This window comes from Dipteris shenzhenensis, chromosome 5 (assembly GCF_047967505.1).
Source record: "Dipteris shenzhenensis isolate YYH24624 ecotype China chromosome 5, Dip_SZ_1.0, whole genome shotgun sequence".
Lineage (NCBI taxonomy): Eukaryota > Viridiplantae > Streptophyta > Polypodiopsida > Gleicheniales > Dipteridaceae > Dipteris > Dipteris shenzhenensis.
Window position 1 is genome coordinate 49,617,794 of NC_141600.1, and position 25,990 is coordinate 49,643,783.

The following is a 25,990-nucleotide window of genomic DNA, read 5'->3' on the forward strand; positions in this document are numbered from 1 at the left end:
CCCCGAGGTGAGAAAGATATTGAGCGCAAGAAAGAGAGAGAGAGAGAGAGAGAGAGAGAGAGAGAGAGAGAGAAATTCTAATTCCACACCACCGAGTGCTAAACATCTCTGATACTGGCAATGCTACGGCTTTGAAGTTTTAATTCTAGTTCGGAGATTTAGATCGCCACAATCCAGAGATCTAGAAAGAGGCAAGTTTTGACAATTTTAAATTCTTGCAAAACATGTATGGTTTCAAATTTTGGCCTAAAAACTAATAATTAAAAAGAAAAGTGGGCATGAAAATGCAAATGTAAGAGAATGAATGTCTGAGAATCAAGACAGGGAAAAATCCATATCCTAAAGAAGACACTTCCATGTTTGACTCCATGAAGAGTGATTGCAACAAAAAAACAAGGAAGAAGCAATACTAAGCATCAGGATTGTAGCGAAGTTCCACCAAGGGAGGAAGGCATGGTCCAAAGGGCATCCCGAGAAGAATTGGAGACAAAAATCAATAAAGAAAAATTAAAAGGAAATCCAGAGATTGTTGTTATTATTGCAATGAGGAAATGGATTCAAGAATATCAATCACTGATTATCATTTAGCTTTCTTTAATAATCGAGGAGGAATACAATGATATATCACTAGATCTACCGATCCTTGAAGATCCAAAAAATCCCTCACATTGGATGGTAGGATTTGATAGACAACCTTTACAAGCATCATGTTGGCAAATTCCTCATGTGTGCTTTGTGGTCCAAATAAAATATCATAAAAGAAGATCACAAATAAAATATCATAAAAGAAGATCACATTTGGGTTGGAAGTACTAAACAAACGCTTATGGCTTCTTTTTCCTCCTCCACCCTTTTATGATCACCTTGAGTTCTATCTTATAATGTTTCTTATAGCCTATCATATTTGATCATTTTTACCATGATTCAAGGATGGATTTTAGTGGTGCATTTTTGTTACCATTACACTTGTTCATGCTGTTTGAGCAAAAATATATTTTATTATCTGGCTATGGAGTGTTTAAACACGTTATTAAGTGATGATTCCCCATGCAAGGCTTGCATGAATGACCAAAGAAATCATTTGTTTCCAAATACTTTTGAAGGTATGGATGGTGCTGAGATGACGCTGTGAAAGATAACTACTTAGTTGATGCCTTGTGGCCAATCTTGGAAAAGACAAAGGTGGCTTGTATTCTCCAAGACTATGCCAAATAAGTTGGCATTGGGAAAACACAAGTCCACCTCGATAGAAAGAAGGAAAGATTGACTATAAATGAATCAATAGGTCATCTCAAGGAGCTACTATAGAGGCTAAAATATGGGAAGCATTTATGAATGGTTAGCGATTGCAGTAACCATGTCATCATTGTGTAGCATTTTGATCATGAACGAAAGATTTACTTTGACATATAAAATTCATTCAATTATTAGTTTGTATATTTGGTATTTCAATTATCAAAGGTGTTTTTTTTATGCCACCTTTCTCTTGAGAATGAATTCATCACAAATCTCAATTGAAACTTGCATTGGAGCAGATCTGCCTACATGAACATGTTTGGATTTGTAAGTTTATAACTATCTTGAATCCTATGAAAAAATTTCTTGAAGAATGATGTGTAAGAAAACAATACAACGTCTGTGCTCAACAAATAACAGGATCTCGTACACAAGAGAGAAAACAGATAGTATGGAGAATCAAAAATTTGATTACTACAGAATTGATACAATAGAGGGCACTGCCTCCCAACCGTGTGCTCCTGTGAGAGAAGCTTCGGTGGCATGCTAGAAACAGTAGAGGACGGAGGTTGGATGCTAAGGAATCAGGGTTGCTATAGCTAGTGATGAAAAGGGGCTTCACGGGCTTGCTCTTATATATACACCAGTCATAGTCAGTTAGACCCAATTGGGTGACCGATCCAGTTCGTCCAAAACTGCCGACTAAGGGTCGGTCCAAAAAAAGACCACCGACCACGCGACAGAACTGGTGCACAAAATAGAGCAAACAACCTACGGTTACCATTCGACCCAGAGCCATCCCAAATCATCTGGGACTCCAAACAGGCCCCGCAACCCAAGAGTGGGCTGCCTCGAGAAATGCTCCATCTAACCTCAGTGCGGTCAGTCATGGGATGCCTTCCCGCACTTGCATGTAGCCTAGTTGGCAGTGTGCCAACTCCGTCCAGCCATCATGCCACACATGGACCCCCTTCGTGAAGATGTCCGCAACATTCTCTGTAGTTGGACAGTACACCAAGTTGACCTCTCCATCCATGATGAGCTCGCGTACAAAGTGATATTGAATCTCAATGTGTTTTGTGCGAGCATGGAAAACAGGGTTCTTTGCAATCACCATGCAACTCTGATTGTCACATGATAACTGTGTAGGGCTTGTTCTACACTGCACCCATGTACCCTAAAATCCTCCTCAACCACACTGCCTTGGAAGAAGCAAAGCGTGCTGATTTGTACTCAGCCTCGGTAGAAGAAAGAGCAACTATGGGTTGCTTCTTGCTGACCCATGACATAGCTCCAGATCTAAGTGAAAAATAGTAACCTATCACTGATCTCCTACTGTCCATGTCTCCTACCAAATCTGAGTCACAGAATCCGGTTAAGATGTTGCCCTTGGTATAGGTGATGCCATAATCATATGTGCCTTTGATGTATTTCAGCACCCACATCCCTACCCTCCAATGGTTCTCCCGGGGCTTATTGGAAAACCTGCTTAGTACACCAGTCGCAAAGCTGATGTCCAGCCACATGTTGCACAAGTAAATCAAACTACCCACAAGACTTCTGTACTTCGCTTCATCCACCAGTGGTGATGAATCCTCGTTTGAGAGCTTCACATCAATCTCCATAGGGGTGCCAACTGTCTTGCACTTAGCCATGCCAAATGCCTTCAGTATCTCACCAGCATACTTCAGCTATGAAATGAAGATCTATTTTGGCTCTTTCCAGACTTCAATCCCCAAATAGAAATGCATCAATCTGAGGTCTGTCATTTCAAACTCTCTTCCTAGCAAATGCTTTGTCTATGAGATCTTCTCTTCATGGTTCCCTGTTATGACAAGGTCGCCAACATAAAGGACCACGATCATACACTTGCCTCCTTCTCTAAAGATATACAAATTTGCATCAGATGGGCTCCTCCTAAACCCATTTTGCAGAAAGTAGGCATCAGTTCACTGGTACCACGCTCGTGGGGCCTGTTTCAGCCTATAAAGTTCCTTCTTCAGTTTATAGACTTTACCTTCTAAACCGGGGATCACAAAACCTGGTGGTTGTTCCTTGTATACCTCCTCCTTGAGATCTCCATTCAGAAAGATGGATTTTACATCCACCTGAAACACGGGCCAACTTCCCTGGGCTACTAAAGCCAAAACACTGCGAATTGTGGTTAGTCGAGCTGTGGGAGCAAAAGTATCCTGATAATCAAAACCATGTACCTGTGTGAATCATTTTGCCATGAGCAGAGCCTTGTACTTATACAACGTGCCATTGGACTTATACTTGGTTTTGTACATCCACTTGGTGCCGATTACCTTGCATTTTCGTGGTCGATCCACAAGGTCCTAAGTGTTGTTCTTCATTATGGAGCCATACTCCGACTGCATAGCCTCCATCCACCTATCATCACCCTGTGCCTCTTCAAGACACTTGAGTTCATCAGCACGGATCACCTCTGTCATCAAAGCGTAGTTGACCAAGTGTTCCTATGCCCTTCTTTGCTCCTCTAATCTCTTGGACCGGCGGTGTTCGGATGGTTCCTCCTCAATGGTTGGAGGTTTTTTGCCATCCAAAATCTACTTTACCCACTTCGGTAATGGCCGTTGCCATTGTGTTTCTGCAAGCTCTTCTTTCTCTTCTTTATCTTGAATCCTCCCAAGCACCATTGGGGGAGTTCGGTCTGCTGTTTGTGGTTGTACTAGATGGATTTCTTGGTCCTAGTTGTCTGGGAAGGAAGCATCCTCCTCCAATTGACGCGGCTATTCTGAGAAGACCACATCGCGACTTACTATTACCTTCTTGGTAACAGGGTTATAGAGACAGTAACCCTTCGCCTCTTCACTGTAGCCCAAGAAAATACACTTTCGGCTCTTTGGTTCCCATTTGGTCCTTTTAGCATCAGGGACATGCACAAAACAGTCACATTTAAAAACTCTGAAATGTGCAGTTGAAGGTTTCTTACCAGAAAAGGCCTGTAGTGGAGTAATCCCGTTCACAGCCTTCGTGTAGCTATGATTCAGAATGTAAATTATGGTGTTACATGCTTCAGCCCAGAAAGTCTTTGGCAAATCTTTCCCTTTCAATATACTCCTGCCCATTTCATAGATGACATGCATCTTGCGTTCTGCTACCAAGATGTCTTTAGGAAAGGGCTGCCGATTTTGGTTACCCATCATGCAAGCTTCACATACATCGGGCAAATCTGTAATTTCTGGTAGGTCTGCAATCATACCACTTTTGTGCATCTCCTTTAAAGAACTAAGGTTTAGATGACCAAACCTCTCATGCCACAACTTAGTGTTCTTCACATTGGCTCGAGCACTAAAAGCTAGAGTTCGTAGATGTTGTTGCGCCGTGTACCTTTACCAATAACCTTCCCTTGAAGATTCAGAATCTGTGCACCATTCTTATCGAATTGAACTTTGAGGTCCCGATCCGTGATCGCAAGAATGGACAACAAGTTCCTCTTGATATCTGGCACATAAAGAACATCAGACAACTATTTTACAACTCCATCTGGCTTGAGAGCAATCGTACCTTTTCCTTTTGCTGGACATTTTGCATCATTGCCGATTGCTACCAGGATGTTATTCCCTACCGGATGTAGAGAGGTATACCAATCCTTCCGACTGGTCATGTGGCATGATGCACCACTGTCAATGATCCAAGGTTCATCTGCAGGTACATGAACTGCCTCAGTGCAAATCTCCTCAATTGCTACGAACAGCTCTACTGGTATTGCCTACGCGCTGTTGTTGGACTCTTTCTTTACTCCGTTCTTCTCATCATCTACAATGTTCTTCTAGCACTCATTCTGCTTGTGCCCTGCCTTGTTGCAATAGAAGCACTTAATCTTCTTCTTTCTCTTTTTATCATCAAAAGAAGATGGATTGCCAGAGTCCTTACCCTTACCTTTCTTTGATCCAGCATAGAAAGCCGAATCTTCTCCAGTCCTCATCTTTTGACGCATCTCCTCCTCCAGAAGCATCGCGCTGAAATCCTCAAAGTTGAGGGGCGGATTTGTGTTTTGCATATTCAACACCGTAACAAGACCGTCGTACTTTGGTGGGAGAATCCGTATGCACCTTTGTGCTAGATTCTCATTGGTGATGGTGATGCCAAGCGCAGTCATCTGATCATGCAAATTCTTCACCCTGGTGATGAACTTCTCTGCCGCTTCAGACTCAGACAATTTCTCGTTCGTGAGTTGAGTCTCCAGATTCTGAATCTATGTCTGATTCATGGTCTCGTACTGATTTTTCAAGACTATCCATGCCTCCTCCGCTGTGGTGACATGTTGAATTAACGCCATGATGGAATCACTTACACTACAGACAATAGAACACAGTGCATCTACATTTCTTCTTGTCCACGCGAGAATCTCATCTGCAGTTGGTACTATCTATTGTCTTCCATTGGCTGGATCGATCTCGCAACCGGCTTCATGTCCACCCTAGTAGAAGTATCCCAAAGCTTGTATGCACTTAGGATGGTCTTCATCTTAAACTTCCAGAGTAGATAGTTAGTGCCGTCCAACTTTTCGCTTTTGCCGAACGATGGGATTTGTAGTCTTGCGGGCTGGGCCATCTCTCACAATCTGCTTGCAAATAGAAACACACTACCAAATCTTCTTGCTAGAGTCCAGGCTTTGATACCATGTAAGAAAACAATACAATGTCTGTGCTCAACAGATAATAGGATCTCGTACGAAAGAGAGAAAACAGATAGTATGGGGAATCAGAAATTTGATTACTGTAGAACTGCTACAATAGATGGCGCTGCCTCCCAACCATGCACTTCTGTGAGAGAAGCTTCGATGGCGTGCTGGAAATAGTAGAGGACGGAGGCTGGATGCTAAGGAATCACGGTTGCTATAGCGAGTGATGAAAAGGGGCTTCACGGGCTTGCTCTTATATAGCCACCAGTTGTAGTCGATTAGACCCAATTGGGTAACCGACCCAGTTTGTCCAAAATGGCCCGATCCAAAAATAGGCCACCGACCACACGATAGAACTGGTGTGCAAAGTAGAGCAATTGACCTACAGTTTCCATTCAGCCCAAAGCCATCCAGGATCATCTGGGGCTCCAAACAGGCCCCGAAACTTGAGAGTGGGTTGCCCCAGGAAATGCTCCGTCTACCCTCAGTGCGGTCAGTCATGGGATGCCTTCCCGCACTTGCATGTAGCCTAGTTGGCAGTGTGCCAACTCCATCTAGCCATCAGGCCACACATGGCCCCCATCTAGTGTCCAAACCAGGACCTAGTGGATAATCGAGCTACTCAAATGCCTTCTCCTCATATGGGGGGCTTACAAGTAGAGTTAGCTGGTTCCTGCGTAGTTACATGAGAGTGGAGCATTGATATCTAACATGATGTTCACATAACATGAACTCATTTTATCCCATCACAAAAGGATATTTGATGGCATCTTCGTTCACATCCTCATACTTCAATGGAATGGATAGTTAGTTTAAACATAAATTGGAAACAAGCAATCAAATAAAAGGATGTAGGGTTCTTGGCAATGTAGATGAGAAATTTTTCGAACTCTAATTTGAATAGGTCTCAAAATATCTAAATATGTGTTGAAAATGAGGGGGAAATAGTTAGCCAAGTGATGCCATATGTTGCGTGTTGAGATATCGAGCTCCACTCGTGATATGCCACGGTGACCGTTGTGCATTTATGTCACCGACTTTTTAGCTGCAGATGCGGTTGGTACACCGCCCATGAATAATAGCTAGATGATAGCTATCCTTATGTACTCTAGTTCATGGCTCAGTTAGTATGCCACCTTAGCTAGCTAAGTTTGGTTTGAGACCCACATATAGGGTTCTTCTATTTCTTTGTACTAGAGTTCATTTGGCTTTCACAACTAAGAAGAGAAAAACTGTTTTCAGCCTCCATCTTTGTGTGTATTCCCCCATTGTGTATGTGAGAAAGCCGCAAGTGAGACTCCTTCCTTCTCTCCCACTATATTCACATGGTATCAGAGCCTGGTTCATGGTAAGGAGCTCAAGAAAGCAAACCAAGTTCACGGTGTCCTGGTAAGAGGACCAGTGTTGCTTTCCTTTTTCGAGTTTGGGAGCAAATCTCTGCACGTAGCACAGCCGAAAAGTGCAAGAGTGCATTGTCTCAGATTGAGATGCCCTTCGTGGTGTGGCGAGAGGGCAGTATATGCTGCGGGTTGGGCAAAGCCCTGGGTGACTTTATTTTTTTGATTCGAGGCCATTTCGGGGCCCGTTTTGGAGGCGGAAGTTCTCTGCAAGCATTGAGAAAAAGGCCCTGTTTTTTCTGTGCGACCACTGCTCTGCAGGTTGGTGAAAAGTTGCCACAAAAATTGCATGGTATGCCTGTGCGCAGAGATATTGGGAGTTACAGAATCATCCTTATTGCTTGTTCATGCAAAATCATCACTAGGAAGTGACTGTGTGGTCAAATACTACTTTTGTCAGTTTTATAGATTTGACTTTGTGAGGCAAAAGCTGTGTTTTTTGCAGTGACAAAATATTCTGCAGTGTTCTGTAATGGCGTGTGATTCTCTTTCATAGATTGTCACTGAAAAGCTTGACAAGAACAACTTCCAAGCATGGAAGTTTAGAATGAGGAATTTCCTTATGGGAAAATGCTAGTGCGAGTTCATTACAGAAAATGAAGAAGAACCAGTTCTTCCTAATGTTCCCAATCAACAGAAAATGCAGGCATTTACAGGATGGCATGAGAGAGCCAGAAAAGTTATGTACTGGCTGTCTATTAGTATTTCAGATTCTATGATTGTGCATATTCAGGATGCAAGTACGCCATTAAAGGAGGCATGGGATACTTTGGCAAAAATGTACAACACAAATATGCAAGCCAAGAAAATGCAGCTCAAGCAGGAGTTGCACAATGTGCAGAGAGAAAATATGAGCATCAATGACTACCACATGAAGGTGAAGAAAATTGCAGATGCACTTGCCTCCATTGGGTTGCCAGTGGAAGATGATGATTTAGTTTCTGTGACCTTGAATGGTCTAGGAAAGGATTATGCATAGTTCCGGACATCCACTGCCGTCTGTGAAAAATTTCCTGATTTTGAGGAGTTGTCTGCTCTTCTAATTTCTAAAGAGCAGAGAAATGGTGGTGCATCTTCTTCAGGAGGAACTTCAAAAGAAACTATCTTCTACTCAAATGTTGGAAGAGGTAGAGCAGGCCGATCTGGCCATGGTAGAAATCAGAATATGCAGCAAACTCAAGAAATCCAGTCCTATGGAGGAGGAGGTGGTAACTCTAGGGGCAGGATGAGCCAAAGAGGTCGTGGTGGATGGCAAAAAGGCCAAAGTGCAAATAGCAATGTTGAATGCTACTACTGTGGTAAAATGGGTCATATGGCTAAAGACTGCTATAAAAAGTAGAATGACATCATGAATGGAAAATTGCAACAAGGGAATTATGCATCTTCTAGTAGACAGGGTGATGGCAAAAATGAGCATCTATTTATGGTGCAACACATGACCAATTCTGTGACAAGTGCACAAGAAAGCAATGATGTGTGGTATGTTGACTTAGGTGCATCAAACCACATGACAGGTCATGCAGAATGGATGCAGGATGCAAGCTAGAAAATGGAAAGACCAGGATTTGTGGAGACTGGTGATGATACTACACATCCTATTGTGCAGATTGGTAGAATTCCTTTGTCTATGTAGGATGGGAAAAAGAAATACCTATCTGATGTATTTCATGTCCCCAATATCACTAAGAACCTGGTTTCTATTGGTCAAATGGTTGAGCAGGGCTTGCAGGTCAGATTTAATCCTCATGGATGCTTTGTTGAGGATATGAAAAATAACGGTCGCTTGATAGCAAAAGGAAAGAAGAAGGGCAGGATGTTTACGTTGGATGCGGACATGCCTGAATTGAGTGCAGCAATGTTTGCACATGGGACCGGTGTAGTTGCAGATATTGATATCTAGCATAAATGCATTGGTCATGTTAATGTACACTGACTTAAATCAATGCAGAGCCAAAATATTGTTGCAGGATTGCCTAAATTCAAGGATGTAGAAATGCATAAGGTATGTGAAGCCTGTCAATTTGGAAAACAGGCAAGGAAACCATTTCCTAGACATGTTTAAGAGAGTAAGAAGCCATTGGAATTAATCCACTCTGATGTGTGGACTACTAAAGCTGCATCTATTGGAGGCTGTCATTATTTTGTCACTTTTATTGATGACTACAGCTGAAAAGTTTGGGTGTATTTTACGAAAAAGAAAAGTGAAGTGTTTGGGCATTTCAAAGCTTTTAAAGCTATGGTTGAAAAAGAAACAGGCCTGCAAATAAAATGCCTAAGGTCAGATGGAGGGGGAGAGTACCTCTCAAATGAGTTTGCAAGGTTCCTGCAGGAGCATGGCATAAAGCAGCAATATTCATGCAATCATACCCCACAGCAAGATGGACTTGTAGAAAGGAAAAACAGGCATATTGGAGAGGTATCTTGGGCCATGCTAAATGAAAAAGACCTACCAGATTATTATTAGGCTGAAGCAGTTGCTACAATAGCTTACATAATGAATAGGACTCCCACTGCAGCAATACATGGCATGACGCCAGAGGAGATGTATACTGGTAGGAAACTAGATTTTTCTCATTTGAAAATTTTTGGTTGCATTGCCTATGTTCATGTGCCAGATGAGTTGAGGTCCAAGTTGGATCCAAAAGCTGAGAAGTGCATCTTTATTGGTTATTCTCTATAGCAGAAAGGGTATAGATGCTATAAACCTTCTACTCGTAAGTTTACAATGAGTAGAGATGTTGTTTTTTATGAGATGAGCAACTAGTATAAACCAGTAAATGTGATTGATGATGTAGATGCACAAAATGGTAATGCTGCATAGAATTCAGAGCAGCAATCACAAAATATTAGTGAACCTACAATGTCCTCTGGCAGTGGTTCACATACTTCGCCATGGACCAAGTCAGTGTCGAGACGGTATGCAGAATGATCCGCCAAAGAGATAATGATTTTGTTAGGTTTCTCAATGAAGTTAAAAGGTCCAAGCTGATGGAAAAACCTAGAGTCAAAAGGTACCTCGAAAGCTTGGGCGATTGGATGGCTAGAAATCTGGTCATATGAGACAGCTCGATACCATGGTGTGGATGCAAACCCGAAAGCTATCGATCAGCCTCTTCACGTCATCCTCTATCCCCAAGAAGTTAAATGAGTATGTCTAACTATCCCAAGCCTATGTAACCTAATTCTCATCTAATGTTATGCATTAGTGATGGAGTGCAAGGGCCAAGACCCGGGGGATTCACTCTTCATGAAAGGGGGACGTCACCTGCGTGCATGAACTTCAAGAAAACCCCCTATTTAAGATCCATGTAGGATGATAAAACACCCCTATTTAAGCTTATAAGATACCACCAAAATTCTATTATGTCCCCCCTTTCCTTAAATCTACATTCTTTCTCAAGCATTTAGATCACACAATAAGAAAATTTAGATTACTTTCCCTATGACTATTTAAAACCATACACAAAACCAAACTTGTTTGGACTAGTTATCCAAGGTAGCCTATAGTATGTCCCCCCCGCTTAAATATGGCATGGCCCCCCTAACTTAAATTCAATATTGGGAAAAAATAAAAGGCCCCCCACCCCTAATGTATAAGCTTATGCCTCATTGAAAAAAACCCCCTATTGTACACTCACGTGATATCATAAGTTTCCTCTTGTGAATCCCCCGGGGGCCAAGACATCTAAGATTATGTAACCTACATCATAATGTTATGCATTAGTGATGGAGTGCAAGGGCCAAATAACCTATGCTTTTACATATGTCAATATAATTCTCAAATTATATGTCCTCAAGGTTTCACTCCCACTCTCAAGGGAATATGAAGTAGTCTTTTCATCTTTCATTTTTTGGACGTCTTTGTCGTACTAAGCAACTTTAATGCCTATTTTTATGCTTTTCAACCATTGCATTAGGCCTTATAACAATATCGAATGTGTATTTTAGGTTTATAATATGGAGTGATGTACTTATGATTTATATTCAACTTACTGCACAAGTAATCCGTCACTTCTCCTCTGAATCTTGGACCATTATCTGAAAGTAACTCCAGGGGAATTCCAAATCTGCAACATATGTGTTCATAAATAAAATCAGCAACCCCTTTGCTGTTCACTCTTTTTACTGCCTTCACATCTTCCTATTTTGATAAATACTCCACTGCGGTCAACACCATATAACATTTCCCTCTGGCAGTTCTGGGTAGAGGACCAACTGCATCTATTCCCCATCTCTCAAAAATATCATAAACCAGCATAATATTTATCGGCTCAATTTTAAGAATTCTTTTTCCCATCCTCTGACATTCATGGCAGGATCTACACCGATGCTGCACATCCTTTTGTATTGAAGGCCACACATAACCCTCTAGAAGTATTTTCTGCAGTGTAATCTTAAAAGCATAGTGTCCTCCGCAAGCTCCTTCATGACAAGATGACAGTATATAATATATTTCTTCTCTCCAAGGCACTCTCCTCAAAATCTGATTAGCCCCTCTCATGTAAAGCTCATCATCAATCATCATATACTGTCTACTCTTCCGTATGGAGTGATATTTCTAACTCTTTTTAATCTCCTAAGGTAGATGTCCAATAAGTAAGAAATCCACTATCTGAGCCAGGAATTCTCTCCCTCTGTACAGTGGATCTTCAAGCCTTGCTATCACTGCATCTTGATCACTCATCTCCTGAGCCGATTCATGTGCTGTTTGATTACATGCATGCAATTACCAATGAGAATGAAGACCAAGTTAAAATTAAGCACATAAGAGAAACTTAATTATATGACTCAATTTGATGCCAACTTCTTGATACATGTGTATGTTTGATCCAATGAAATTTGTTCCTTGCTATGATTTCAACATTCCATAAAGCAAGGAATCCTATGAGAAAATTTTTTGAAGAAGAGGGGAAAGAGGGGGAGAAGGAGAGAGGAAAAGAGGAGAAGGAGACATATGCTCATGCATAAGCATAAGCATGTCAATTTTGAGGTTCTCTGCCTGGATTAGTACTCCAAAAAGAATGTTATGGTTTTTCTTTAGTCCATATAGTCTTTGTAAATCACCTCTGGTCACCATATGATGTGGACCACTCTTGCAGACATGAGAAACTAGGTCCACACAAAGGCCTATGATTAATCCTTATACATGCAAGAGAGAGAACCATTTGGGGGGGTCTATCCCATTTTTGTAAACCTTGACCCTTGGGCACCTTTGCTAGCATGAGATCCTAGACCTAGATTTATCATTGACCACCATGAGATGGCCATGTGTGACCACCATGAGATGGCATGAGAAACTATGAGACTAGATGTATCCTTGACATAGCATGAGGCAGACACTTGAGGGGGGGTATGTTGGGATATGTGTGATCAAGGACTTGCTAGGAGCATGTGTGCATCCACTAGCAGTCATATGGTTGTGTGTGTGTGTGTGTAGAAGAGGCACACTTAGTGGCATAGACCATGACACAGGTGATGATGTAATGCAAAGGTCCCCCCACATGGGGTGGTGCCTATGATTGTGGAGTTCCTATGATTTAGGAGCTACCTCCTTTGATGTAGGAGAGGTGCCATTGATTTAGGCCACCCTCTCTCCATTTCTATAAAAGAGGGACGTCCCTCTCACAATGAACAGAACACCCATTGCTATATCTCATGTGTTCTCACTCACCTCCATGATGAAGCTCTTCTCTCTTCCCAAGTTCCAACACTTGTGCCATCAAGCATGTGCATTGCAAAGCAAGGAGGTATGCCCTTGGGTGCTCCCAAATGATAGCTTTTGATTCTTGTTGTTCATAGCCATTTAAGCTGCTATTTTCATTAGAATACTTCTCAACATCCTTTAGTATTTGCAGCTGCAGTCACTTGACAATGACCATAGTTTTGTCCTGCATCCAAAGGCATCATCCATGGCTCTAAAGCATGGTTTGGCTGCATGCTAGGGAGTGGCATAACATGGCTAGACTATATTACAAGCAATGGCCTGACTACATTCTCCCCAGATGTTGGGTTTCTACTGTTATAGGCTTGCATAGCCTTTCACATCACTCCCCTCAGCATCATAGCTCCAACAATGTGCTACTCTATGGCATTTGTATCTTGACATTTAGCATAGGACATTGCTGTCAAATCTAACAGCTGAATATGTAAGGTACAACCACCATCATATATATCCCGGCCATGCAAGGTATTTCGTGCTTGCAGTGCACTAGCTTGTGAGGCAAAATGCATTATAGCTTACAGTCCACCTGAAACTTGATGCATAACAATCTTCTCAATAAGCCCAAAAGGAAAAAATACCCGATGCAATACATCTAATGTAATGGGGTACAACATGTTGTGGATGGTAATCAAAAGGATTCCATGCAGTTGTGAATCATCCCCACTTTGAAGGTGCCCTAAACTTTTTGCATGCTACATAAAGCCCTGCATAAGCTATCCAAAACTATAGGTATAGCATCCCATGTTCCCTTTATACGCATATGGCTATCCCATGGTGTGTATTAAACCTTCGTGGCTATCCCACTGTGCCAAATACATGCACATGTGCTCAATTTCTGCTTGTCTCAAAGCTGAAAAAGTAATGGAGACTCGAATGTCCATGGAGAAGGCTTGAGAAAGAGGTCGATGAAGAGGCTTCAAAATGGAGCCTGAATGGGCTATGGAAGGCCTTGAGAAGAGGCTGCAAAAATTGACTTTCTTGCCCTCTGCTTTCTTCTTCTTCTTCTTTTTTTTTGGAAGGGGGTTTCCCTAAATCGCCTAAGGACAATTAGTACACTAACCTAGGATACTTAAGTCACCTTGTTAATTTAACCTAACCCAAGCCTCACTTACTAAACCATAGTTAACTAATCCACTAATCTAACCCAGCTAACTAACCTCGACCTAGTCTCACTCAGGTTAACCTAATCTACCAATTGATTTTTTTTCCTAAGGTTCTTGGATAAGCTGAATTGGGCGGAGGTGACGGCGGCACCATGGCAAGGTGTTTTGACGGGGTGGCGATACTGATTGCCGGTCAGGCCTCGATGGTTGAGGCGATGGTGAAGCGGTAGTTTGGAGGCGTCAAAGTGCCAGTTGCAGACTACCAGTCGAGCAGGTCTCTAGCGGGTAAAAGATCGGGCTGACAGTCTATTGGCAGAGGTGTCAAATGCGTCACGGTCACGGGGTCACGAAAAGCAGAGGCATTAGAAAACCAAAGCAGTGGCAAGACGAGACGGGTTCCCTGTTGGAAATGACGGGCGGCGAACGGCTACCTGCGCGCAGCGAACGAGCTACCTGTGCTCAGTGGGCAGCAAATGGGACTACTTGTTGACGGTTGACGGGCGACAGCTAACAAGCCTACGGCTTGAAGGCATGAGAGATATAGGCCTAAGCGATGCTTGGGTAGCAAGAGGGCTCGCTGGAGCTTGTAGTTGCCTAATGAATAGGCCCGGACATGCCTTGCAACATATACCCAAAGTTCTGCGTTCATGGCTAGGAAAGGGTCATCGATGGAACTCTATAGCTGATGCTGATTGCAGATACTCTATCGATCAAATATTGGCGTAGCAACTATAAGAATCCGAGATGCAAAGTGAAGGGTGTTGGAGATATCATAGTTTGTACTGCTTCCGAGTTATTGAGAAGCAATGAAGAAGTCGAAATCCTCAGTTTTGACCACACCTAATTATTTTCTGCTCGACTGGATCTTTTGAACTACTCTTGGTTCAAGAAGCTTCGCAATTTTGTATGAACTATGCTCTAAATTATATTGTTATTAAATTGATAGAGTTTTGCTTAATTTGATTTTGATTTGTAACTAAGTGGCATTTATAATTTGATTGGTTTTTCTCAAATTATATAACGTGTACTTTTGTTCCATATATCTTGAAGTTTTTTAAATATATGGTACATTGAGGATGCCTGAGTCTTTGTTACATCTTACACTGGACTTAACTAAGACAATTGGATTTGCCTTTCTCGAATCTTGGTGCATAAATTCCTGTTTGGTTTCTATTTGAAGTTTTGATCTCGATGTGATTGTGAGTTATGATGTTTCTTCAAGTTACCATTTGGACATATGAAGGTTCCTATTGATTAGACCAGGGTGTGTCTTGTTGGGATACCTTCTTTGAATCATGTCCAAAAGCGAGGTCATTGTGATTCTCACTCTTTTAGCCCGAGGTCATGGATAGTCAGGATTCAAGAGTTGTTAGGAATGCTACCTACTGGTTTTCTTCTTTGACCTATTGGTTGGGGTATTGTAACACAAGGGGGTGATATAATCACATTAAGAAAAGGATTAAGAATGGTTTACCACCCTGACTCAATTTGGGATGGTCTAAGTTGAAGAGGGATTGGCTACCATGATTCACTCATATTGTCCACTGAGTTTTTTATTTGTAGTATACTTGGACACTAAGGTATGTTACTTTTAAGATTCTCTGATGTGGTGGAATAATCCAGCATGAAATAATAGCCAAGGACCTCTAGGATGAAGTACAAGTAGGCTGAATTGAGATTCTTTATCCTGAGAGAAGCCATGTATTTTTTGGGTTCAACCTTGGAGCTCCATAGTCTAGGCTTAATCTCAAGGAGGGTTACCACATCTCTTTTGATGATGGTCTATCAGTGCTTTGTTTGGAACTTGGTGTTCCTAGATGAGAGATCCTAAGAACTGGATGATCCTATGATCGGAGCGGTTTATTATATCTTGTGATCGGAGCGGTTTATTGTGCACAAGTTTACACAGGATATCCGATAGTGGATCTTGTTTTAAGAGATCTCAGAATGGCTATTTTCGTACTCTTTGGATCACATAGGATATTACTCCTATGATGGTTGACTATATACATGTCTAGAATAGTACCATTGACTGCATATAGCCAATGGATTTTTTATTGATTATCCTCATGTAGGGGCATTTCGAGGATAGATCAGGGGAGCATATCTTTGGTCAGAATTTTGCCCATTGATACTTCCATGAAGATTCTTTCATCATGAGTTATGAATGGATACCTAATTGTTCTACGATGGAAAGTCTGTCACGTATTTCAACCCAAGATTTTGAATTACAAGGGTATTCTGTTGAGGGATTTTCTAAATACTAAGTAATTCAAGAAATTGGGGTTGATAGAAATTGCAACCCAGAAATTCACCTCGAGGGGCTCAATTGATGGGGTTGTTCGAACAATGATTCCTCGATCTTAACCTAAAATTTTTTAGTTCAAGGATGAGTCGAACTGTAGCCCACATTCTCGGGGGTGGTCGGGAGGATTGAGGCGCTTGCACTATGATTCTGGTTGGATTGAGGATGAGATTCTAGGTTAGTGATAGGGCCAAATCCTACGGGGTTGTGTCACGGTGGAGGGGGGATCGGTCTACTCTTTGCATGTTGGGTCTCACACTCTTTGCTCTGAAGAAGGGTGTTGGAGATATCATAGTCAAAGATTGTGTTGGTTTGCAGTACTAGGTGATCTAGTACTAGTCTATGTGTGTGTGTCTTGTGTGAGTGCCACGTGTCATCATGGGACTTATCCCATATGCACTAGGTGCTAGTGTGTGAGTGAGTAGCCTACATAAGGCTTGTACTTCACTTGTCTTGTCATACTTGATGAATGAATGAAAGCATTCTTTGACATGTCTCATTTGAGAATTATTTCCTCACACCCCCCCCCCCCTCTCTCTCTCTCTCTCTCTCTCTCTCTCTCTCCCCCCTTTCACCATGTTTCTAAAAAAGGGGTGAAGCAAAGGTGCCAGAGAGCATTGCTATGATATCAATGCAATGGAGGTGATCGGGGCTGAATTGGTGAAGCACTGAGATGGCAGGAAAGGGGGAAGAGGAGAGGAGAGAGAGAGATAGGAGGAAAAGAGGGTAGAGGGAGAGGAAGCGAGAGAGAATGAGTAGGGAAGAGAGGAAGAGTGAGTGAGCATAGGCAGTAGGTAGCAGAAAGGAGGAGGGCGAGTAGATAGGATTAGATGCCACATCAAAAGGTGCCTTGTACATGAGAGGATGATACTTACATAGTACCTCCCAATCCCTTTAGAACCTTCTATCCTGCAAATACCCCAAATACTAATTATCCCAACCCCCACTAACTTAACCCACTTTTGGCCTTCATTATAGACATGGGATCCGATGCAGATCCAAGGGGGGGGTACATGAGGAAGAGACTCCAGGCGAGGCTGCTACTGGCTGAGGAGAAAGAGCAGGGCGGTGAGTGGTGAGGGTAATCACTATAGGTGGTAGCGACAAGGGGTGTGAGATGTGGAGGGGGCTTGTGGAGAGGGGACTAGCAGGTCCTGGGTGACTGAAGGTGCAAGGTCTGGTAGGGGTGGGGGGGAGGCTAGGTCGTATCTATTGCTGTCGGAAGCGGACATCGCTGCGGTAAAGGTCTGTGAGGCCTCTGAGAGTCCTCCTCCACACTCCAGGGAGTGTGGGTCGAAGGGGCTATGGGCCCTGACATGCTAAAATCCTCTGGTTTCTACTCCTGCTGCTACTGTGAGATGGGTCTTGTGGGTATGAAGTCTTACCTCCAGAGGAGCCTAAAGAATGTCCTAAGGACAAAGGCCCTCTCTCTAGATCTCGTGATGTGCCTGTCTGGGGACCTCTGGGCTGATCTCCCTGTGACTGCGCAGCCTCCTATGCTTGCCTCTTATGATTGGCACACTGTCATTGGTTCTTTCTGGCCCACTTACTCTGCTTCTTCTTCCCCACCTTGGTCCACCTCCCCTCAAAAGGCTTAACCCAAGAGTCTAGGAATCAGACTGCGGGCGCTGAGACTGATGTTGTGTCTACTTGGATGGTCGTCAGGTCCCAGCCTCCTGCATATTGCTATGCTATCCCTGCATCTCTAGTGGTGGGGGATGAGACCTGCTCAAGCCTCTCGTGAAGTACCTAGCAAGGTGTCCCTTCTATCTGCACCTCAAGACACTAGCCTGAAAAACCTTTGAGGGGGCTCGCCCTTACTTTTAACCCCTAATGTGCTCTCTCTCTCTCTCTCTCTCTCTCTCTCTCTCTCTCTCACTCTACCCTTCTTTAAGTCGAGTTCCCTCCTTGCTAAATCAATTTTATCCTTCACTATCTTGAGCTTCCAGCATTAAGTGTAAATCAAGGTACTACAGCTATAGCAAATTATTGAAGAGGAGTTTCATAAATCAAGAGGTGAGCTAAATCCCTACTCCCAACCCGATCATGAGAAATAAAATACTTCGGTGGGAGAGCCAAAAAGGGTGGACCCAATATTCAGCAATATGAAGAAACAACAATCCTATATTGCATGTCCCCAAGTAGCCGCGAGAGACACTAAATGTTTTTCCATCCTTTGCCACCAAGGTCAGGTTGTTTGTTAGTACCTAGCATATTGTAAGGTCTTAGTGTACCCTGCACACCAGCCCATGATGATCGGTATTTGGATCGACATTGAATGCATTTTTTTGGTCTCATAGGCCTGTGAGACCTTTCAAAGATGGTAATATATGTTTTTTCTTCTTCTTCTTTTGTCTCTATTTGCGCATATCATTTGCATTGTTATAACCTGCGCAACCCCGCCTCATATTCTCTGTCGTAGAATCTTCTAAGCCCCGCCTAGGCCTACGCATAGTGTTTGTGCTACTGAGTGCAGCCTCTTAAGCTCTGCCTAGGCCCTGTGCGAGCTACTGAGAACAACCCGTGCATCAGCCAACGTCCTTGTTGGGTGGCCCCTAGTGCTTGTGGGTAGCACAAAGGACCAAAGGTTTTCAAGGCCGGATTGGGCTAAGCACTGCCGTCAAACCCCTCCCCCTAGTTCAGTCTAGACCTACAAGGACCTGTCAAATCACACATGGGTTGTTAGGCCATCAAAATCTGCATCAAATTGCCAAAGTTGTAAAATCTGGAATCAGAAGTGAAAAGCAGAGTCCAAGCATCTTAAGTTACACCTAGTAGAGTACACAATACAAAAATAATCACAGAATAGCAGGATTATGCTATGAATAGTTGAAGGGGTTGCACAAGACTTGTAGCAGACTAAATCAAAATCAGCATGGAAAAGACTACTACTTCTAAAATCAAGATTTGAACACAAAAAACAGATTTGATTGCATGAGAGATGAGTCACTGATAAAGAAGATAAAAAATGTAGAATTCAGATAGCATCATAAGCAGATTATTTGGAGGTTACATGATGTCATTATGAAACACATATTCAACTGTAAAAAATATAAGACATTTGTTTGAAGGAAAGCAATAATTTGGAAACACAATACACTAATATTCAAGCTGGCAGAAAATGATATTTATCCTAAGAAAGTAATGTTTAATCCTAAGAAAATCCTCAAGAGAGGCTAAGAGGAGATGGGCTGAAAGGGAAGGGATTGGAAACACATAATGGGAGATAGAGGAGATAGGAATGGGAGGCAAGGGAGCAAGAATGGGAGATGGAAGAACGAAAAGTAAGTGGGAGGGTAGGAAAGGAAAGTGTTGGGATATGAAGGTGAGATGAGGACAATGGAGAGAGGAGAAGGTGGTGAGGTGAGAGCAAGATTAGCAAGTAGGGAGACAAGTGGTGAGGTAGGAAGGTGATGCAAGGGACAACAATGTGAAGCAGGGGACAGAGAAGAGGACACGGGGAGTAGAGTTGGGATACTAGGGAGGTAGGGCAAGGAAAGCCAAGCGTAGCAGCGAGAGAGGAGGCAACACAGAGGTGGGAAGGGCTATCTGTTATGTAACTCTTTCTGTCATTTTCAGCTCCTCCTACATGGTCCCAACTCGGAGTGCCCCACAAATGCAGTCCTGATGACCCATCCACATCCAAGAATTTCTCAATTGGTGCAGAGATTTTAGTTAGGTGATGATGATCAATACGCTCACAACCATCTCATCGAGAAGCACATTGATAACAGCCCTTTTTTATATCATAGACGTCTTTGTTTTTACCATCCTCGTGCAATAGATTCATGTCTCAAAATGATTCATGTCCGATAATATATTTACCTCTGTGGCAATGCTTGTCACAAATCCAAAGGACGTGATTCTTGTAAGAAAATCGCCGAAGTTGAAAGTCACGATACATCTCAACATGCTTGGATTTTAGCAAACAAAGAATTCTTTTCACTTGGATGAATCAATAGGGTTATTGAGACTTTGCAGGCTTGATTGAAGACTTATAAGCAATACTTAAATTTCAACTTTCCCTCTCCTTTTGAAGTAAGGAAAAAAAATATCCCATCTCTTTTTCATGTGATATATATTTTTTAATTTTCATTTGACAAATAAAAAATACAATGAAGATATCTCTCATTTTTTCAAGGAAATATATATATGTATTAAATAAAGGGAGGTATAGTAGAATGAAAATTGACTCAAAAAGAGTCTGGTGCCATAAGTGGGATGTCTCTAAGTGAAATCTTTAACTCAAATATATATTCTTAGATGTCATTAAGTTCGAGATGTGCTTAGATGACTTTAAATCCAAGATGCCAGTGTTCTCTTTAAGTCCTAAATATCTTTAAGTCTCAGATGTACTTAGATGTCTTTAAGTCCTAACTGTCTATGTTCTCCCTAACTCCATGAGATCTTTAAGTACGAAATGTCTTTAAGTTTGAGATTTCTTTAACTCCAAGATGTGCTTAGATGTCTTTAGGTCCAAGATATCCTTATGTTTGTCAAGATGTCTTTACATTTGACATTCTCTTGAGGTCAAGATATCTTTAACTCAAAGATGGGCTATAAATATATCGTTAAGTCCGGTATGTCCTTATGTTTGTCGGAATATTTTTAAAGTTTGAGATGTTCTAATGTTCAAGATGTCTTTAAGTCTGAGATGTCGTTATATTCGTTGGGATGTCTTTAACTTCGCAATGTTATTAAGTTTGTTATGTTCATTGGGATGTCTTTAACTTTGAGATATCCTTAATTTTGTTATATCCTCGGGATGCTTTTAAGTCTGAGATATCCTTATGTCTAACATGTCTTTAAGTGTAGACGCCACTAAACCAAGAAAGTGACTATACAACGAAGCCCTCATAGTCAATAACTTTCAAAGTTGATCTTACAATATAAGTTACACACAGAGTTACTAAACCATAACATCAAAATAAAATAGAATTCAATGGTTAAAATAAAGATATAAACTCTCAAAATGTCATAAGCTAAATGCAATCAAATAGACAATTATACAAGCTTTTACTTTGAATCTTGCTTGTCTAATTTCTCTAGCATCTTGAAAGCTTTTATTTTTTGGAATGGCTCAGATTATCTTATAATGGGATGTGACACCTTTGCATTCTTTGATCCCTTTGTCTTAATGCTTGGATGCTTCCTTTGTATAGAGTTGACAAAGTCATCCTAAAGCAATTGAGGGACACAAGGTCATATCTCTTGACCTTTTCTTTGGATCCTCCAAGTGCAAAATGGTCATGCCGTCTAGTTGAGAGAGTAAGAAATCATCGTCTCATATGACAAACACAATGGTACATGCATTTACTATAGAAAATTTGAGTCATCATAAGCTTGAGAAAACATATATCGTAGAAATACACTCTACATATTGATAACTTCTAATGCATGTACAAAGCCATCCATTACAAGCTCCCTCCATGTTCCTATAGTCACACACTTGCAGATGTCACTAGCACGTTTTGTCATAAGCTCCACGTTTACATGTCTTGGAAACCTCTAGTTCAATGGCGATTGAAATCCTTCTCTTTATGCCAAGTCTTAGCAACTACAAAGACATAGTTGGTGTGAAAATAACAAAGAGTGCTCTGTCAAAATGAAAACTTATGAAATCAGAGGAGAATGTACCAGTGTACTCAATCTTCGCAATGTCCTCTTGAGTTGCCTCTACTAAAATACACAACATTATACAAGCTACAATTACAAATTACAAGCCGAAAAAGAATCCTAAAAAGCTATTGATAAGAGATTTTAACATGAGATAGTAATAAATGAGTCTACCTGAAAAGTAATGATTGGAGGTGTACCATCCAAAAAGTTATTGTAGTATAGTTTGAGACAATTGTCAACAATTGTTGTTGTTGGGAATCGGGATGGAAATAAGAATCATAACTTTGGCTTGGTATTTACATAAATTCTCTATCTATGCCTAATCATAAGTGTAACATGCCCAGTTTGTGTCACCATTATACATATAATAGAAAAAGTAAGGCTTCCTTTACCCTTAACATATTTATCTCTCTCTCCCCCAAAGAATGAACATTGATGTCAAGTATATCTAAGGCCCATTGTACTAAGTACACAAATATAGCCTTTATTGTCACACTTTTCTTTAGCATGTCCATGTACTAAAATTAAGGAAGCGCCATAGTCATAAGCTTATACAGAACCCAATCCATCCTCTTTCAAAATAGTATGCGCTTGTCACAATAATGATACCATTCGTATCTTGATTCACATGTGCCATTGTTTGCATGGCCATTTACAAGAACTTGCATATATGTGAGCCATGCAAACAATGCTACATGCGAATCAAGAGACTAATAGTACTATCAAATCATTTCATGCACCATTAAGGCAAGGTTTATTATTGGATAAGCACATACTATTTTATGATTGCTTTCGCATAAGCTCATGAACATGACACTCTCTTATTTTTAATACATGGACATACTAAAAGAGAGTGAGTTTAGAAAGAATATGGTAAGAAAGACTATATTAGAGCATGCAATGTAACGAGCTTTTGATACACTTAATGCCAATGTTTTTATTTTAGGAGAGGAATACAAGATGCTAAGTTTCGAAGCGAAAGCAAGCTTGGCTTCTTTTACTACGTGCATGATGGTGATGCAAAGTGAGCATGATGCACTTATGATTGGACACAAAGAGCTAATTTTTATGAAAATAAAACCAAAGTGATGATTTTTACTGCCATCTCAACAACCACTATTGTTGACGAGTGGATCGAATTATACTACAACTAACTTTCTGATGTTACACGTCTCACTCGTCACTTTTTAGGTATCCCCATTTATCATTGTCTCATGATTCGATTCTCTTATGGATAACTTTTCATGATTCTTTTTTAACTTAAGATCTATAACTGTAGCTTATATAATACTTGTTTATTGTACTGGAGATAACTTAAGAGCATATTATGGAGCTTGAGTAAAATGATATGTTACTTTAAAGGCAATGCAAGATGGCTTTGGAAACTCCATACAAAGAAAGTGTCAAACCATTAAGAAAAAGAAATTAGAGAAAGCAAGGGTCTCTCATTTCGTTACAAGAAAGTCTCAATCATTCAAAAAACCAAAAGCTGCCAAAAGGATCAAAATGAAAGAGAAATTAAACATGCAAGATTTAAAGTGAAAGCTTGTATAATTATCTATTTTATTGGATTTGGCTGGTGATATCTTAGGAGAGTTTGTCTCAATTTCAATCATGAAATAATACGTTATGGTTTAGTGACTATGTATGTACGTCACGCTCAACTGTGGAAGTTATTAATTATGAAAGTTTGTTAGTTTAGTAACATTCTGGACTTACACATTTTAAAAATAATGACATCTCAACTTAAAGACATCCCGATGTATATAACAAACTTAAAAATAATGACATCTCAACTTAAAGACATCTCGACATACATAACAAACTTAAGAACAACTTAAAGTTAAAGTCATTTTGACGAACATAACAACATCTCGAACTTAAAAGACATCTTGAACATAGGGACTTTAAAGATATCTCGACGAACATAAGAACATCTCAGCCTTAAAGACACAAGTCATCTTGAGCTTAAGAATATCTCGAACTTAAAGAAATCTCAAAAAACATAAAAACATCTTGTACTTAAACACATAAAAGCATATCTTGGAGTTAAAGATATCTCGAACTTAAAAGAATCTCGGACTTAAAGATATCATGAACTTAAGGAAGACATGGATATTTAGCACTTAAAGACATCTAAGCACATATGGGACTTGGACCTAAGAGAACATTGACACATCTAAGGACATGTTGGAGTTAAAAATTCATGGATTCCACGGAGAGCAGTCCCAAATGTAAGGACATCTCAAATTTAAAGACATTCATTCATCCCAATTCACATAAAGGCATATTGAGCTTAAAGACATTCTATGTTGAACTTCAAGGCATCACGAACTTAAAGAGACATGCACCCTTTAAAATGACTAAGATAAGTATCTTAGAATTCAAGAAAAATGGAGGAGAAAAAATAAGCTATTGATGATGATAAAAGTATAAAGAAGACATACACGTTTTGCACAATAAATATAGATGAATAGTTTAAAATTTTCCCAGAGCTTATTGCGCTATTCAAGAGAGAGGAATTTCAAGGCAAAAAAAAATTAAGACAATTGATATAAATAACCTAAGACTTGAGACATTGGATGCACAAATGCTGATCTCTTTAAACCAAGTTGATCATAGTCTTCTTGATTGGTCTGAGATTTTTGAATATTTGATCATTTGAGCAAGGAAAAGCTAGAAAATTTGAGTTATAAAGTATAGTTACACATATAGCCTTGCAATGTGTTCAATGCGACTATTATTATCTTATCTTTCACATTTTATTATTTAAGAAAAATTTTTTGAGTTATCTTGTAACCTGTTTATTAGTGGAAGCTTATGTACAACATGTTCCTCTTATGTCTAAGACTCTTTTCGAGTCACTTTTAGATTCTATTGCACCTCTCTTTGTTAATACATACATATATACTTTTCTTTAAAAAAGGAGTGAGAGTTTAATTGTTCTTTTTAATTGTCAAATAAATTTTAGAAAAAACACTTATCATATGAATAGGAGAAATGAGATTTTTTTTCCATTTGAAAAAGAGAGGAGTAGTTAACATTTATGCAGTGCTTGTAAATGTTCAATCAAGCTTATAAAGTCTTAGAAATTCTATTGATTCATATAAGCTCAAGGAATTCGTAGTACCTTTGCTTAAATCCTAACACATTGAGATGTATCGTAACTTTCAACTTTAACAATTTTCTAGCAAGAATCACATCTTTTGGGTTTGTGACAAGGATTGCCATGGAGGTAAATACTGCTGAACATCAATCCTTTTGAGCTTGAAGCTTCTAATAAGTTAAACAATATTTTTTTCGTTCTATAAGTTGTAATATTTCCACAAATGTGCAGGCAAGCATCACCTTTAATTTGAGCTGCCGCAATCCATTATCGACACTTTTGAACATCATCTTATTCATGCCTAGCCAAAAGAGTTAGTTTCGCGTATCTATAGTGTAAAGAGGGCACCTAATGTTAGACTAATATTCTCTTCTCACTTGTGCATCCTAATATTAAAGTTAAAATGATGATGATGATGATGAAAACAGAGACGACTGCGATGAAACGAGATTCATTATCAATGTGCTATCTCCACAAGATGGTTATCAACGCTTGTATCCTTGAAAAATTATTACGGTGACTAGGTCAACTAGGTTGCATTTATGGGGCACTTAAAGCTGGGACCATATAGAATGAGCTGAATAATGATAAAAAATGACAAATAACATTAGGTCAAGAGAGAGGGCGGTGAAGGGGGGGTGCAGTAACTACTTCTTGAAACGAGAAAGACTTGCAAAAATATAATAAATGTCTTGGATTATGATTTTGATTCGTGCTACGAATTATATTGCAATAACTATAGAACACTCTTGGGGGGGTCACTCATCATATGTAACCCTATCACGTGAGTTCAACAAAAGGATATTTTTTATTTCTAAAATTTACAGAAATAAATATACATAAGGGACTAT

General features: G+C 40.4%; 1 protein-coding gene across 1 annotated transcript in view; it reads left to right on the plus strand.

Moving 5' to 3' along the window:
- The window catches only part of LOC147902132 (sesquiterpene synthase 3-like), a 41,495-nt gene extending 18,434 nt beyond the window's left edge, over nt 1-23,061 (plus strand). The window contains exon 2 of the mRNA XM_087374428.1: nt 22,980-23,061. Coding sequence (XP_087230554.1) covers nt 22,980-23,061 — 82 coding nt within the window. The remainder of the gene's footprint in view (nt 1-22,979) is intronic.
- Nucleotides 23,062-25,990: the final 2,929 nt, after the last annotated feature.